This window comes from Aedes aegypti, chromosome 3, assembly GCF_002204515.2.
Source record: "Aedes aegypti strain LVP_AGWG chromosome 3, AaegL5.0 Primary Assembly, whole genome shotgun sequence".
In the NCBI taxonomy this organism is placed as follows: Eukaryota; Metazoa; Arthropoda; class Insecta; order Diptera; family Culicidae; genus Aedes; species Aedes aegypti.
In genome coordinates, this window is record NC_035109.1 from 34326939 (window position 1) to 34345404 (window position 18466).

The 18466-nt window shown below is 38.9% G+C and overlaps 1 protein-coding gene across 9 annotated transcripts in view; it reads right to left on the minus strand.

The window, feature by feature from the left end:
* Positions 1–5568: 5568 nt before the first annotated feature.
* LOC5566390 (dystrobrevin beta) overlaps positions 5569–18466 on the minus strand; it is a 138595-nt gene continuing 125697 nt past the window's right edge. For 6 of the 9 annotated variants that reach the window (XM_021853653.1, XM_021853654.1, XM_021853652.1 and 3 more), the window contains 2 exons: positions 8295–8332; positions 5569–8225 (listed from right to left, as the gene is read on the minus strand). In XM_021853653.1, the coding sequence (XP_021709345.1) occupies positions 8166–8225; positions 8295–8332 (98 nt within the window). In that variant the 3' untranslated portion in view covers positions 5569–8165. The remainder of the gene's footprint in view (positions 8226–8294; positions 8333–18466) is intronic. The other 3 variants (XR_002502379.1, XR_002502381.1, XM_021853657.1) reach the window with 2 other exon arrangements.

The following is an 18466-nucleotide window of genomic DNA, read 5'->3' on the forward strand; positions in this document are numbered from 1 at the left end:
TTGGGGGTGACAATGGGTCAAAAAAGGATATGTGCGATTTATTTTATGAATAACTATCGCAATTTAACTCCAATAAACTTCAAATTTCGTGTGTATGTACTTTGATGGTACATTAACAACTGGTCAAAAAATGAAAAACAAATATTTATTCACAACGGTACCACAAGTGAATGAAAAATGACCCAATCTCACCCCATAGATGGGGTGACATTGGGTCACTGTAATTGAAATAACTTGTTTTTGAGAATATGATTTCAAAACCATTCACAACTGAAAAATATTGACAAAAAACGATGCAAACAAGACAAAAAGATATCTAAGATGTTTCACAAGTATGATAAACCCACTAAAAAGAAAGATTATACTGAAAATTGAAAAGCAATGAGAAAAAATATGTAAACCCAACATTTATCGTCAAGTTTACAAAAATTTTCTTGGTTTTCCCTCAAATTGTCTTCAAAGTTTCATCCCCATTGCTATAAAGCCCATTCAGTTTCCCCAAAGGTGTACTGAAACAGTGATTATTTTAAACCTTCGCAAATAGTTAAATTTTTGTGCGACATTCCACGATCAATAAATTTCAGGCAGAAGTTGACGTCATAATCCCAGTATTTCAGCGATCCAACTCATTTGTACTTCCGTGAGATGTTTGTATAATATCAAAACACTGATAAATAATCAAATTTAGAAAAAAAAAATACCCTTTTAATAAAAATTTAAGATGTTGCTGCACACGAAACACAGTTGCTGGTTTGAGAAGTTGTCAAAATGCGTTGTATTGTTATTCAATGCACGGAATACTCAAGTAGACTTGTTTGATGTTTCAGAGATGCTGTATTTAGAAAGAATAAACACATCTTAATGAAAAAAAGAAAACACCCGGCACCGTAAAATGTCAAAAAAGTGGACTTGGAATTTCATTTACTATCGTTATTGCTTGACCCAATCTCACCCCCATTTTCAATGTTTAAGACATCGTACCGAAAAAAAATATTTTTTTTTGTGGGAAAATCAAACAGATTCCGGAAAAAACCTGTGATGTGTAATGAAAAGACTTTCAACATTCTACTAATACAACGATAGAGGCTAGAGTATATGCGTGATGCTTTGTACAGGAGAAATTTAATGATGTAAATTTATTCTAGTTTCAACATGCAAGTTTATTGATGTAGTACACAAAAACTACTATTTCTAAAAATGTATATTGTTATGAATTATGTGAAATAATATGTTCCCTAACATATGAATTATTAATTTTAGTAATATCAGCGTTATTAGCTGAAATATTTCACAAAACATATTTTTCCGTTTTGACCCAATCTCACCCCCTAGACCCATTGTCACCCCCATCGACGGTACAACTCAAAAGAACAGCCTATAACTCAAAGAAGGGAAAATCACTGATTCAAATATTTACACTTCAAATGCCAACCTCGAAAGAACAGTCGATGATTGAAAAAAGGAAAACCCACTGATATAAATGTTAGCAGTTACAGGGCTGGTAGCAAGTCACTTTTTAGTGACTTGGTCACTTTTTTCAACCTGGTCACTTAAAAGTCACTATTTCCAACAAAAAGTCACTAAAGTCACTTTTTTCAGACAAATGGTCACTAAAGTCACTATTTTCGTGATCTGATGAAAATTACATTTAAGGCTGGTTGAGCTTTTCAAACTCCATCAACAAGAAATAAATATTAGTAATATATAAAGACAAATATAGTGTGATTGGGAAATGAAAGTGTCAAGAAAAATAGAGACTCCTGGCTAGCTGGAAGAATTCAGGTAAATATTTCGTAGACTTTTTCATGAAAATGTAACCATGTTTCCGAGAAAATTATGTAGAAGATTCTGGCAAACTTCACCACACTTATGACAACTTCACCGGTGGACAAAATCACAGGTTCGGTCCAAATTTTTGGACCAAAGTAAAAAAGTAGCTTGCACCGGAGTTGCAAATGAAGTTCTAATTTTGTTTATATCAGTTTTCTGGTCTATTTTATAGAACAGGCTAACTGTCTGGTCCATTTTTGGTTAGATTTGGACCAAGATTTGAGCTGTTCCAAATATGGTTTGACATATGTTTGTTTACCAGTTCGGATTTTTGTCTCTGAAATAGCTTTGTAGTCTAGGAAGGTGCAAATGTTGAGTGTTTTAAGAAGGAAAGCGAACATCAGGCTATTTCTCAGGGGAATCCTTTAGAAATTCGTTCATGAATTCCACCAATAATTTCTACGAGAATACATTTAAAAATTCCTCAAAGAAGTCCTCCAACGAAGTCTTCCTTGTTCCGATGGGTCTAACAAAATTTCCACCTACTCCATGGATTCCTACCAGCAGTTCCCCCTTGGATTTCCTACGGGGACTTCTTTCAGGAATTCATCCGGGGTTTTCCTCCACGAATCCCTTCGAGTATTTCCTTCAAAATTTTTTTCGTAGATTTTGTCCAAAACTTTTCTGGAGATTTCCTTCAGAAAATCCTTTAAGGATTTCCGCCAGAAAATCCTTTGGGAATTCCTCGGGGGATTCTGCAGAAATTCCTGCGGGGGTTTGTCCCAGGAATTTCTCTGGGGATTTCATTATGAAAATCCTCCAGGCATTTCCTCTAAAAATTGCTTCGTGGATTTTTCAGAGAATTTATCCGGAGATATCTTCCAGGAGTTTCTCTGGGGATATGTACCAGGAATATCCCCGGTCCTTCCTTCAGGAATTCTTCCGGAGATTTTCTCCAGGAATTCCTCAAGGAATTTCATCCAGGGATTGCTCAGGGGATTTTAAGGATTCCTCTGCGAACTCCTCCAGAGATTTGCTCCAGGAATTCTTCCGAGAGTTTTAATCAGGGATTGACTTTAAGAATTTGTTTCTAAGAAATCCTTCGGGAATTTTCTCCAGAAGTTTCTCAGAGGCCTTCCAATAGCAATACTTCCGGGGATTTCGTCCAGGAATTCTTCTACAAATTGCTTTAGGAATTTATTCAGAGAATTTATCCGTGGATTTCCTCCAGCAATTTCTTTGGGGATTTGCACCACGATTTTTTCCGGGGATTTCGTCCAGGAATTCCTCTGGAGATTTCCTCCAGAAGAAACAAAATTTAAACTGAATTTCCGACCAAAACATTTTAATAAACTTAAGCGAAAACCAGAACAAATACTCGACAGACCTACTGAATAAATTACTAGTGAACCTTCTGTTGTAATCTGCAACTATATAAGGAATCTTCAATCTGCTTTCTGAAAGATCCTCATCAAACTCCTCTGGAAGATTAGCCAGAGACGGTTTGGAAAATAACCAAAAAAAAACAAAGAGTTTGTCAAAAACTCGTCCAGAACTTCAAATATGAGTAATAATTTACCTAGAAATCGTTTTAGAAATTTCAATCGATAAAATATACATTTTTTCCATTTATTACCCCTTGCTATCGTTTTTACTTGGCTTTGGTCAACTATTTTTGAACAAAAACACGTTTTTATATTGCACATTAAAATTGTCGAGTTCTAGGCTATTCCAGCCTGTTCGTAGTGTACATGAAAAGTTCAAAACCTTACAAACGTTTCTATAATGAATGTTTGAATATTGTTAGACAATAATGATTCGTTAAAAGTCAGTGGCAATTCCCTAAAGTCAAATACACCTGTTCATGAATTTCAGCAACACATATGCAGTTTAAATCGTTTATTGTTTGTTTATAATCTAAGTACCGAATTAACGAATTAAAGTTGATTTGACCGCTTTTAATCTGATTAATGGTTTGCATGAGGTACCGCTCAACTTAGCGGGGGTGCACGGTATGCAAAATATGTTATTTTCAGGGTCGTAGAACAGATAAAACCCGTAACCTCACGAGTTTTACGATATGATTATTTCCAGAAATTCATTTATTGGAACGTTCAGTTGAAATGTAGATATTAGTGTAATACGTGTTTATCTATCTAGAAGAAAAGGTTTAATTTCACATAAATGCTGTCACAAATTTTACCTTAGTTTCTATTTTCTGCTTGTGTTAAATTTTTGATCCGTCCAGAATTTTTTTTTCACAATGTTCTGAAATTCATCCTTTTTTTAGAAAGAAGTTAAATCTGAAATGCACCATCTTTTCGAGCAATAAAATCTTATCCTGGGCAAATAATTGTTAAGAAACATTTCCAATAATTACTGCTGTTCTCTACATTTTAAATTTACCCAATATGTGCATTCGTAAATATCGATATAGAACGTATTTTCGTTTCTGGTCTATCTTATGACTAATACCTCTTATTTTTTGAAGTTACTTTTTGGTCACTTTTTTTGGTCACTATTTTGATCATTTTGGTCACTTAAGTCACTATTATTTTGCCCTCTGACTGCTACCAGCCCTGCAGTTAGACAACTATTTTAAAACTAGCAGGAAAACCTCGCTCGTCGTACTTATCAGGATGGATTTTTAGGCCCAAATTCGCGAGCGTCCTGGAAGGAATTTGTGCATCACTGACTTTCGAGGAAGTGTCGCATTCATTAAGCTGGTTTTCGAGGTAATTCGCCATTCGAGGTAATGGTTTTCGGGGAAATATTATTTGGAGAAGTGTTATAGGACCGTTGCAACAAGCTTCGTAGGGAAAGGCGGGACAGTATGGTCACAGACAAACAGACGCAACAGCTAGAACATTTATCAATTTGAAACATAGTCACGTGAACATTTACGTTCAATGCTAAAAATATTTCATTTGGCCAACCGATAGATAGATACTTCGAACAACAAATTAACCTTACGGAACGATTAAATTGTATTATGTTTCTATGTTTTTCAATACCTTTTGTTTAGGTAGACCATACTGTCTCTATCGATCCTAAAAAGAAAAAGAAAAATGTTTCCTAGATTCTGTTAGAATCCAACCTATAAATCTGTGAAATCATGCTTAGCTTTTAGATAATATCCTGCGCAATATTTCGCTAGAATCTTATCCAATTTTATGTAAGACTCCTTGCCTAATTCCAGTTCAATGTAAATGTATAGACAGGGGCATTGGAGTGCGTCTTTTGCAGAGGACCCCTTCTGAATAGAGTCCTCAAGCCCTGTCACAATTTTAGTGCTAAACGCTTAAGTTTGGGCCAAAAATACATGTTTACTCAATTTTTTAATGTTCTCCGTTGGTTTAAGCCCGAAAACCATTTTTTAATGTTTCTTTAGATTTTGTCACACCCCTTGGCTTAAACTCAATTTTTTGGGTATATTTTGTTTTCCGTGTTCCTTCCGAAATGTCAGATAGGAACAACCCCAGTGTTAAAACTAAAAGCCCTGTGGTGTTTTTGACGACTAAGCGAACGTCTAACATGATCAAAAGTGTCAAGGTTCATTCATGGACCAAATTTTTAAATTAAAGTTTAAACATGATATAGTCCTTATTTCAGCGGGAAAAATTGCTAAAGGAGTTGCAGTAACATGCTCTTTCGTGTTATCAAATAAAAACAAGAAGTAATTAAAAATTTTAGGACCCAATTTGGTGACAAATCACTATCGTTCATTCTGTTTAGCAAATTAAGACTGTACACATTACCTTAGTGATATTTCTTCAAATTAAAAACAACATCCACAAATTTAATTTGGTTAATGTGTATTTTATTCATACTTTTCCATTACTTATGTTGCTGTTTACCTTTTTTTCAACTTTCGAGTGCAATTACAATTCAATCCATCCCAGTCCAGAATTTACAACTGCATCAGATAATACTCTTGCTCCGTCGTCCGTAATCATGGTATGGATTTAGTGTTTTAACTTGTGGGGCCTGGCTATCCATTGACATCCTCGAAGTTGAGACGCGTTAACATTTATCACATTTTAGCCAAGTAATATGGTTTGTAACACATTCAACAACTCGGAGAGGCTCGTTTGTGTTACAGTATGGGAGTGACTGGGTGTTTATCGCTATTCCCTTAATCGACGATTTCTGTTTTTTTATCAATGTTCTTTTGCAACGAATTGAAATCGTTGCCTCTAGCCTACTAACGGATGTCATTTTGGTTTGGTTTTTAATTCTGTGTTTGTTGTAATTCCAATTTATCGTTTAAGTTTTGCCTTTATTAAGAGTATATTCTGTTTAGACTACTCACTGTTTGAATACCATCTCCATTCCTTTAGTTCGTGTTTTTCTACTAAAATCGAATAGTTATAAGTTTTCTGTTTGGTTTAGTTTATTATTACGAGCGTATTGTTCTGATTCTAGTTCATAATTTCCGAAAACACGTTTTTTATTCCTTAAGTTATTTTTTTGCCTCTAAAAAGAAACACGTTGTCTTTTTTTTGTTTGTCTAATTGTGTATTCTCATTCTTCAGTGATACTGTTTCCCAAATTTTTGGTTTGGTCTTTCTGTTCCTACTACTCCCAAAACATGCAAGAATATGAAACACGATAGTTTGACAGTTACTCTTTTTTTTTCAAGTTCAATCGAGATAGGCTAATTCGCCATCATTTTACACTTACTCATCTTGTGAGTTGTAGGAACCATACAAAGCTAAAATTGATCCAAGTTTTCTGTTTGCAAGTTCAATCTTACTTAATACACCGAGAAGAGATGGAATGAGTATGTTCCTTTGCATTAAACTTGTTTTGTCTTTTTTTTTTCTTTTGTAGATGAGTAGATATCTTCATTTGGTTAAGAATTGTTCAATAATGGTGCCTAAAATGTTTAACGTTTGTACATATCTGTGCGTTACCCTATCCGAAAGCATGAGCTGGCTTGCAATAGAACATTTCTTCAAACAATTTCGTCCGCTAAAACAACACCTTTCTTTTTTTTAAAGCAAAAGTTTTCCATTTAAATCCTAAATTTCTGCCAGTAGCTATCGTGAACCCCCGATAATCTGAACCGTCATATAAATATTGAAATGGAATTTGGTAATTCGCTATATCACACTACAATGCAGAGTCTACATCACTGTTCGTTATAAAAACGTGCACTAATCGTTTGTTTAAAATTAGAATAATACAAGAGCTGGAAATGAATTGTTGTGCTTATTCTGCGCGGCGTGTGAGTCGAGACGACTCGCTCTTACCGCGAGTGACGTGAGACGACTAATATTAATCAAATGGGAGCGAGTCGATAATTGTCACCTCATTCGACTCGTGTCACCTCACACTCCGCGCAGAATAGGCACATGTGCACAGGACTGGTAGCGATGAATGTATTACAAATAGGAGCCTCAGCGAACCACATGCCTGATATTAGAGATCAACTAGGATTCAAGGAGAGAACGCATTGGAATCAAAAAGAGACCATCGAATCGAGAAAAAAAAACCAGGAGCCGAGCTAAGACTTTTCATGGGGATTCCTCAGAGAACACCAGGAATTCGATCAGGCATAGACATGTCAAAGAATATTTCTAAGCCTTTGATTTGGAATTCATCGTAACATCACGTCAAATACAACTTGGTTCAGTTATTTTACTAATGGCACAATTTTAAAATGACAGATACATTCTGGATTTTTGTGGGAAAATTCGCTCTAATAGGAAAAAAAATATACAAACGTTTTTGACAGGAGTGATAAAAAAATGAAAAATCAACAAAAATTGACGAAATAAACTTTATTCATTGAAAACTATAGATAGTCCTTCAAGGTAATAAACAGCGCACGGATGGGACAAAATCTGTTAACTTAAATGAAAACTACTGCATAATGAAAGCACTTTTTACCGACCATCGTTCAAACACTTTCAAAACCGAGAAACCTACACCTAAGTCACATTTGATGCAGTGGAATGGAACCGATTTCCTAAAATCTAAATATATGCACTACTTTTTTAACACGACTCTACCGTGAAACTCATTACGAATTAGATAAAGCATTTCTCTCGGCTTGCTTCGTTTCAATTCAGCCGACTTACGTAAAAGTGATCACATACAAAGGATTAAATCAATTCATATTAGAGAAAAAGCCGGAAAACTTTACGGAGCCAGAGGAATTCGGGTTATACGCGCCCACTTCCCGCATTATATATAAGTCGCTCATCTATCGATTGGATTGTTTTCAATTGTCTACAATAATGTGTGGTACAGGATTTGTGATATGATGCTTTTTCGTTAATGTCCACGTGGTGACGCGGCGTGCCATAAGTGTCAGTTGAATGCTGAGTGAATGCGAACGCGATGAGGCGAATAGTAGGCGTGGAAAGTTTCATGAGAGGGTGACAGAATTACTGATTTTGCGAGTTGAGACTCCACTGGGCAAACTGCTCCTGCCATTGGGTGTTTTCCTGGGGGATGAGAATTTCGCTTAGAATGTTGCACTTTGAAATGATTTGTGGGACAGTTACTAAATATACCTTATCACTCCATTCATGACTTTGCATTTCCTCGAAGTCTGTAAATGGCAGATAAAATGAGTATTTATAAATATTTATTCCAGTTAAAGTATATAATTCATTTTAGAAAACAGTTTTTTTTCACAGATACATCCTATTCTATTTTTAGTGTGCTGAAGATAGGTTAAACATATAGTCAAAACAGTGTGACATTCTTTCAATAGTTTTCGCAGAAGTTTCTAATCGTGAAATATGTCTCGCGGTAAGAACTTATCTGACGAGGTTAGATGCAAAGGGGTGTGAGTGATGAAAATCTAGTTTGGGGCTGTGCATTAACCCTCTCTCTCCCATGGTAGCACAGGTGATCCACCGATTTTCGACGAACGACCGAATTGGTACGATTAGCTCAATAATGATTGGGATAAATGTATGCGCTCATTAGTCTTTTCAAACATCGAAATGACCTAAGGGTCAAACTATTGAAAAGCTAACTAACTATTGAAAAACAATCCAATTTTTTTATGATGTTTTTGAATAATTTAGCTTATTTGCAACAACTTTTGTACAAGCACTTTTTTTAGAAACGCCATTTTGACAGTTAAATTGTCGAGTAAAGCTGTGGCAAAGAAAGGGTTAACCACGTGGTCATTATTTGTGGGATTCCAGGTCCCTACCCCTGTCATCAAGTATTAATCTAATCTAATCTAATCTAATCTAATCTAAGCGCTTGCACAGCCAATATTGAAAAGCATCCTGGAAATACTGGAATTTCTTCTAGTATTTTCTTGTCAGCATTAATATTTGCAGCATATCAGTGATATGATACAAATACTAAAATGGCCAGGCCCACTGTGCAGACTTGGTTTGGAAGATAACTCAAAAGTCCACGGCGATCAGATTATCCACTTATGAATAATATGATAGACGTAGAATTTTGAATCTTATTAAGGAAGAAACGGGGACAACCGTACCAACCGTCTCATTTCAAGGGGAAAGTTTAAATCGTTGGGAGTGGCGTTGCTAAGAAATTAAATGCACGCTCCATTCTTGTTGGTGTTCTTTTTCCAGGGATGGGACACAGGTATTTCTTCCTTATGTTCTGGCTCGGAAGCCTAGGCTAAAGCGCCGTTACTCGCTCTCAAATTAGAAATAGTCAGTAATAGTAATAGTAATAGTAATAGTGTAAGTGTCTTCCGAAGAAATGTCAAAAATGCCTCAATGAACAACTTTGCAGAAGAAAGTTTTTTGCTAGGACGCTCCTATCAAAAGATAAAACTGATCTAGATCAGTTTTCACTTATCTAGATCAATTCTGAATGTGTCAAAATATAGTACAAGTTATTCCAAAACACTTTGTCGAAGACACCAAACCTGTAGGGTGCATAACTAGAGTACTAGAGGTTTTGGCCGTTGAAAACAGCGATCTGCCCCATTGTGCCCCTTCCCCCTTGTTTTTTTTTTTATCTTTATTAACGAGATTTTTAGCCCTAGGCTAGTTCATCTCGGGACCAACGGCTTTACTTCCCTTCCGAAGGAAGTCACCACTATAACTTTTTACGTCATAAGTGACTATCTCGGGGATGGGATTCGATCCCAGGTCCTCGGCGTGAGCGGCGTGTGTTCTAACCACTACACCAGGTCCATACAAACATTTAAAAATTTGTAGATGCTTAGTATAGTTGTCCAGAACAATCGAAGTTGCACAGAGATTTAATGATTGGGGCTTGGGATTAGCCTACTAAGCAACAAGGTCGAAGGATCAAACACTACTCTAAAAGTAGATTTATATACTCAACTCAAAGCCGACCAAAAAGTCACTTACACCCCTTTGCCTTTGGGCCGTTCAAATGTTTTTCTTAGAATTATTAAAAATGGATTATAAATTAAAATTAAAGACTTTCCCAACACTGCATAGTGGACAAAACCGACCGGTTCTTTTTTCGTCATTGATTTTAGGCCAACAAAATATGTTTTCATACTGTAGAAAACCCTCAATAAATATACACGGCTAGTACACGACACTGAAGACGGCCTTACAGTTGAGGTCGAAATACGCGTATCTGTCAAAGGATACAAACTCTAGTGGAATTAAATGGTATAGTAATAAATTCGGTTTTTTCATCTACTCAATAAAGAGATTGGTGTAGATTTTATCACCCGGCACTAACGGGAAGTTGATATATTATATAATGTTGTATATATTGGGACGTATGTTTCAGTGGAATTAAAACACAGTATTTAATTAATAAACGAAATAAACGATTGTATTAAACGAAACGATGTTTACACAGCGAGAGCACATTTTACTTTGAATGAAAAATAAGATGGCGGTTCTTGCGTTACACTTTGCTGCTGCAGCATTGGGGTTGCCACCGCTGCTGCGAGTGTAGAGATGTGCACGCGAGTCGTACACATAATAGGGATGGCACGAAAGTTGTCTCTCCAATACTCCTCCTCAACCTTTGTTGCCACCACTTGCAGACAAACCCATCATCTCCGAAAACTTCCTTTGCTTGATCGTACCAAGGGGCTTCGTCAGAACATCCGCTACCATATCTTCCGTTGGACAATACTGCAGCTTGAGAATCCCGTCATGGCACAATTCCCGCACGTAGTTCTCACGCGTCTCAATATGCTTTGAGCGCCGAGTGGTTCGCTCCGAGCTAGCAAATGTGATGCAGCTTTGGTTATCCTCCATCACTTTCACAGGTACGTCGTATGGTTCACCAATATCGTCTAACAACTTCAGAAGCCATACTAGTTCCTGACTCGCTTCACTCAACGCCACGTACTCCGATTCCATCGAAGACAACGTGACACTCGATTGCTTTCGACTGCACCAAGATATCGCACCACCAGCATACAGGTACACAAAACCAGTGGTCGACCTCCTGGAACGGATATCACCAACCCAATCCGCATCAGAAAATCCGACCAGATCGCCACCAGAATTACTGTACTGCAAACGCCAATCACTTGTCGCTTTTAAATAGCGAACGACACGCTTCGCTGCTACCCAGTCCGCCTCGGTAGGTGCACTAACTTTACGTCCGAGTATCGACGCACTAACTGCTATATCCGGCCGAGCACAAACCGCTATGTACAGCAAGGCGCCAACGAGGCTGCGATACTTTTTCCCATCACTAGCACTGCTTTTGTCCTCTTCTTTCACGTATCCGGCGTCCATCGGAGTCTTCGCACCTTTGGCATCACGAAGTCCGAATTTTTTCGACAACACTCTTAATATAACCTTTCAAGGACAAACTATATCCATTTGGTTCCTTCTGTACTTCCATGCCAAGGAAGTAACTCAAATCACCGAGATCCGTCATGTCAAAGTACTTCTTCAACTGTTTGTACACCACTTCTATTTCGGAATCGTCCACACAACCGACGAGAATATCATCCACATAGACCAGCAGGTACACAATCTTCCCATTCACTTTCTTCGTGTACAAACAGGAATCCGTTGAGCTTTGCTTGAAGCCCATGCTTTTCAACACTGTATCAAGTCGCTTGTTCCAGCATCTTGCAGACTGCTTGAGTCCGTAAATACTCCTCCTCAAACGACACACCATGTTCTCCTTACCTTTCACCACGTGACCGGGTGGCTGCGCCATGTACAACTCCTCATCAAGTTGGCCGTGCAAGTAGGCGGTTTTCACATCAAAATGTTTGAGTGTCATTCGCTTTCTACTTGCCATCGCCAACAGAAGTCGAAAAGTCGAGTGTGTTGTAACCGGAGCAAATACCTCGTCGTAATCTTCGCCGAATTTCTGGGAGAAACCCTGCGCTACCAAACGCGCCTTGTGCTTCACCACCTGTCCAGCTGCATTCCGTTTGAGCTTGAACACCCAGCGGCAACCAACAGGCTTCCGTCCTTCAGGTAGGTCGACGAGATCCCATGTTCCATTTTGCGAATGGGATTTCAGCTCATCCAGCATGGCTGATTTCCACTCTTGCTTCTGCTTACAGGCCAGCGCTTCCTTAAGGTTTTTCGGTTCTACTTCACCGGCCACAGTTCCAGCGACGAATATTTCTTCAATCAGCCTGCTCGGAGGAATTCCTTTCGTTGAACGCTGCGAACGACGAGGAAACTCATCGGCCGAAAGATTGTCATCGGCACTACCATACAACGACGAATTCAAATCGATTTCAGATCCCACACTATTAACGTCCGAAAAATCATCATTTTCTTCTTCCAGATCCGACTCACAATCAGGCTCAGTGGGAGGCGACGACAGAGGCACTTCAAACACTCCTCCTGTCGCTGCAGGTTCCGCGCGGACGGCTTCTTTTACACAACACAGTTCAAGAAATTTTGCATCTCTGCTGATGGTAATATGGCCCGTCTGAACATTCAAGAAGCGATATGCCTTTCGACCCTCCTCATAGCCAACAAACACTAACTTCACGGATTTCGCATCAAGAGTCTTTCGTTTCTCCTTCGGAACATGGACGTATGCCTCACTACCGAAGACTTTCAGATGGCTATACGATGGCTTCTTCTTGCTCCACAACTCGTACGGCGTACTCACGATCGACGACGACGGGCAGCGATTCTGCAAATAATTTGCAGTATTGATCGCCTCACCCCAGAATTTCTTCTCCAAGCCAGATTCAACCAACATACAACGCATCATCTCCTTGAGGTAACGATTTTTCCGTTCAGCCACGCCGTTCTGTTGCGGCGAATACGGGGCTGACATCTGCTGAACGATACCATTGTCCGCGAAAAACTTCCTCAACGCACTTCCGGAAAACTCGCCGCCCCCATCGGAACGGATACACTTGGGAAAACGGCCAAACTGATTCTTTATCATGTTGCAGTACTCACGAATTTTCGATTCCGCGTCGGACTTGTGCTGCAGCAAATACACTACCGAATACCGACTGTAATCGTCCACTAGCACAATGTAATACCGATTGCCCCGCGGCGTTGCAACTTCCATCGGACCTCCCAAATCACTATGGACAAGTTCACCAACTTCACTGGCTCGGCTCTTCGACGCCTTCGGAAACGAGTCGCGGCTCATCTTCCCTTCGAAACAGGGACCACATACCGACGAGACGTTACACTGATTTATTTCTAAACCATGTCCAAGTTTCTCACGCACTATTCTCATTACAGCCTTTGAATCACGGTGCCCCAGACGACGATGCCACAGGTGTTCGCACTTATCACTGTGCTTCACTTCGGTATGAAGTGCCTTGTCAGGAAATTGCTTCAAATGGTAAAGGCCACCATTCCGTTGGCCAACCAACACAACTTCACTCCCTTTAAGCACCTTGCATCCGGACTTCTCGAACAACACAGTGAGTCCAAGGTCTGCAATCTTGCCCACCGAGAGCAAATTGCCAGCGAGCGATGGCACATGGAAAACGTTTCCGAGATTCACCTTCACTCGAGCACCTTCACCGTTCACGCAAGAAATCTGTCCGGAACCAGCACCAGTCGATTTCACGATGTTCCCATCGGCCAAGCAAATAGACGCTTCCCTTGACTCGAGTTTCCCAAGGAAAGAGGCGTCGTTCGTCATGTGGGAGGTGGCACCAGAATCAAGATACCAAACACCTTTTTCACCAACACTCCCAGCAGCCAAACACATTTCGTACTCCTTATTACACTCGGCAGCTACAGAAACTTTCTCTTTTTCTTGCCGATCTTGTGCAAGCTTTCGGCAATCACGACGGAAGTGTCCTTCTTTCTTACAGTAGTGGCACACTTTGTCTTTTGCCACCTTCTGCTTCACACTATTCGGCTTATTCTTCCTAGCCGGCTCAGTCACGAACACTTTCTCACGTTCGGGACTCTTCTCCACACGACGACGACCTTCATCCAAGAGCTTACCCTTGACGAAATCGACCGTGAGATCGTCATCCGGCCGGCTTTCGAGGGCAGTGATCAGGCCATCATACGACGATGGAAGACTGGACAGCATCAAAGCCACAAACCAATGGTCTTTTAGCTCCTCTCCCAATGCCGTAAGTCGAAGCCGCAGCTCAGTCATCGTTTTGAGGTGCTCTGCCATATTTCCTCCTTCCGGCATCCGCGTGGACACCAGCTTCCGCACGACGTGAATCTTGCTGGAAAGAGACGCTCGTTCGTGGTAGTTCCTCAGAGCATCCCACATTTCCTTCGCCGACGTCTTCTGCACCACGTGGATCAGCTGCGTGTCTTCCAAGGCCAATCCCACCAATGCCTGCGCCTTCTCATCGTTTGAGATCCAGGTCGCATCAGCATTTTCAGGCTTCGGATCGGTCACAACACTTAGCACCTTCTCCCGCGTCAACAGAAGCCGCATCTTGAACTTCCAGATGGCATAATTCTGGTCGTTCAGCTTCTCAATCGAAACTTTGGTGTCGGCCATTTTGTTCCCGGCACTGTACACTTTACTGTCCTCGATTAAATCGGAATTCACGAATCGCGACGAACCACTCAATTAAATTACCGCACTTTCACGCAACTGGGCCCATGACCTATTGGGACGTATGTTTCAGTGGAATTAAAACACAGTATTTAATTAATAAACGAAATAAACGATTGTATTAAACGAAACGATGTTTACACAGCGAGAGCACATTTTACTTTGAATGAAAAATAAGATGGCGGTTCTTGCGTTACACTTTGCTGCTGCAGCATTGGGGTTGCCACCGCTGCTGCGAGTGTAGAGATGTGCACGCGAGTCGTACACATAATAGGGATGGCACGAAAGTTGTCTCTCCAATAGTATATCGAACAAGAATAATTAATATTAGGAAGAACATGAAAATAATCTATTCAGTTTATTTTCCTTAAAAATGGTCAACATTCAAATTCCTTACACATTTTTTCTAGTTGGCTACTTGTTTTCTACATAAATATAAGAAATTCTTTCAGATTGAGAATCTTTCAATATTTCAACCGAGGTCTCTGAAAACCACCAACTAGTATGACACTCATTTACTTTAGTGGTTTATCAAACTTAGACTAATCAATGCTACTCCAACAAAGCTTCAATACTTTCAAATATTTGAAATGATAAACACCTTAATAATTTTGAAGCCTTAAACAAACATCAAGAAGGAATGGGAAACTTCAGAGATGTTCGTAGTCTGAGAAATACAGTAAATTCCTCTTAAATTCCTATTTCGTTAAAGAATTATGGATTATATCTCATTACCCCAAATACCAACACCCCTAATGCTATATCCCCGAACAACCCATAGCTCCGAATGCCATTACCTCGGATTCCAGTCCAGTGGGGATTCGCTCGTTTGAGGTCCATTACAGGAATGACTCAATGGTTGGATGCTCACCAGTTAGGAAAGATCCCAACTAAAAGCACTCAATTGTCACAAGTAGATGACAAATTGACTCTGACGTCTAAGCTCCGTCGTATTGAAGTCTCCATGTATAGAACAAATGTGCATGTAGGTTTATGTGCGTTTCGCGACGATTTGGTCTCTAGACGCGTGAGTCTGGAACATTTTCACCAGTTGTCAGTCGTCCCAACTAACGGGTACGATTCGCTAAGAGTTGGAAGGCAATCGTGGTCCGACCAACGAATTCCAGTATCACGGGGCAATGTCAATCAGTCAGGTTGTACATTCGGGGTAGAACCAAAGACGAAATAAAGACCTCCATGTGCCTTGAAGTTGCCCAAAAATTAATGGCGCCCATTCTGAGCCCGACTACTATGTCATAATTTTGTGTTCGGTAGAACAGGCATTGCAGAATTCGTTTTTATTTGATTTCGAAGCATGCGAAGAAAATCATCACATCTGTATCGGTCCATGATCAACAATCTTGATAAATAACAGCAGCGAACGAGAATCCCATAGGAAGAGCGATGATGATAAAACCCATATTACTCGCTTATTTACCATTGGGGGAATTAGCGCATTTGCTCAGAAGGACACGAGGCGTTTCCTGAAGGAAAGGAACAACCGCGGTTTTGCTATCTTTTTACCTCATTCTTATCGGAGATGACCATTCACCGCGTGGAATTTTGGGCAAATGCGCGTTTTTGGAATCTTTACAACAGCTGCGCGATGTACCATATCCAGTGGACAGTCAATAGGTGTTTTATTTCATTTCATGAGTTTTACCATGCAATGTTATTCCTCGATCTTATCAAAGCTGTAGCAGAAGATGATAAACAGGCAGTGCCGTAGCGTGCGGTTGGCCAGCTTGGCGACCGCCAAGGGCGCCAGCCTTCAGGGGGCGCCAAAATGCGTGACGTACTTGACAAAATTTTCAAAAGAATTTCGTACGCAATGGAAAATATAAGAAATTCCTGATTCTTTTTTACCAATATACCGTTGTGTCTCGAATATCGAACATGACTCATATTCCGCACACTCGACTTCTTCTACCGATTTGTCAAGAAACCAATTAATTTCGCAAGATGACCAATTCTTATCCAACTCAAGTCCTCCAATTTACAATTTATAGAAAATATTAATTTTCAATAATACAAAACGGTATGTTGAAAGCATTTCAGAAGATTGCAGAATTCATAATTGGAAAATTCCTGGAAGATTTTCTTGAAATTATCGATAGAAATTCGTTGAATTTATGAATTTCAGAAGTTGGCACATGAATATGCTAAACAGCTAGCTTCTAAGCATGATTCTTCATAGATTTAATAGGCGTTGTTACTGTTTTACAAATACATCTAATATGTAATTTGAATTAAGGTTCGAAACCGAGAATGAATGAACATGGTTATTTTTGTTTATTTTACAAGCTTTCAAAGAAACGCGTTATAGCCAAGTTGTTCAAACACAACTTTACTGAATCATAGGTTAGATTTGAAAAAAATCCTAAAAATATATTCAAAGAATCTTGAGTACGAAGCAAAAGAAATCCTGGAAGAAACTTCACCGTTGATGCAATACCGGTTTTTGTAATATCTTGGGCAAAGTTTTTACATTATCTTAAGCAAGGATTGAATTTTCGGCATTTTTTTGTAATGAAGGTTTTTGCATAAAAAATCATCTGATATAAGACTGAGAGGTAAACTTTTATGCAGCAAATGCGAATCTTAAGAGCGGTTTCAAAAATCCGTTCATGATCAAAAGATCAAATTTGCCAAAATTACCACAACCTTAATCACCATAGTAATCACAATATCTATGGATTTTAACATAAAACTTGGTGTCGTTCTGACAGAATACTAGCATGAGTACTTATGAGCAAAATAATGTGGAAATCTCGGTTGTCATTCTCATCTTGTCCCGGGTACAATTTTCAAAGAATCTCACCCAATTTTCTGACGAAATCCTAGACAATTTTTTAAAAGATCCTGATAGTTTTACCTTAAGAATCTAGAACTGACTGTTTTACACCATTTGGCTATACGAAAAATTATGGAAGATGAGAAAGGTTAGCTACGGCTAACTAAACCATGACCATTATTAATTTTAAAAATTATTGATAAATTTTCAACAAATTTTGATGAAACCTTTTATTTTCCAGAGTTAAATGATTTTTTTGCTGAGAATTCCATTGACGAGATTATCTGTTGATATTCTTTGAAATTTTACATTTCTACATTTGTAAAGCCTCCTTAAAACACTTTATCTCGCTTACTACATTTAACTAAAAATTTAAATGATAATGTTTACCTAATGCATCTTGTATTGCAGGTTTGTTTTTTTGTGATATAAACCCATTTATTCTGTATTGTTATTTTCTTTCGTCGTATAAGACAATTTCTAGACAGTTCTTCTAAATAAAATTTTTAGCTTTTTTGCATATATTTGAACAACAGCTTTACGTAAATACTTCTTAAGTTTTAACATGACATTCTTTATGATTTCTGTGACAAGTTCATATTGAATTCGCTATAGACTTGCTTAAACCTCTTTGAATGTTTGTGGTGTATTTAAGGCCACACGGGAAGTCACTGTAATCGTTCTATCCACTTGAAGTAGCAGATCTCAAGTACCACTCCAGTTTATTGATGCACAACCCACTAAATTTGCAGCTTCATCGGATCACTAAAATTCGAGATTTGCTTTTGCAAAGTTTTGCTGATAATTGTTAGAATGAGACAAAAGATAGGGAAAATAATATGGTTTCCCGTGTTACCTAAAGAACTTCAAATATAATTTTTGATTTTGACTAGGGGGCGCTCAAATGAGGGTTTGCCAAGGGCGCCACGAGGCAACGCTACGGCTCTGTAAACAGGCTCTCATGATGTGCAG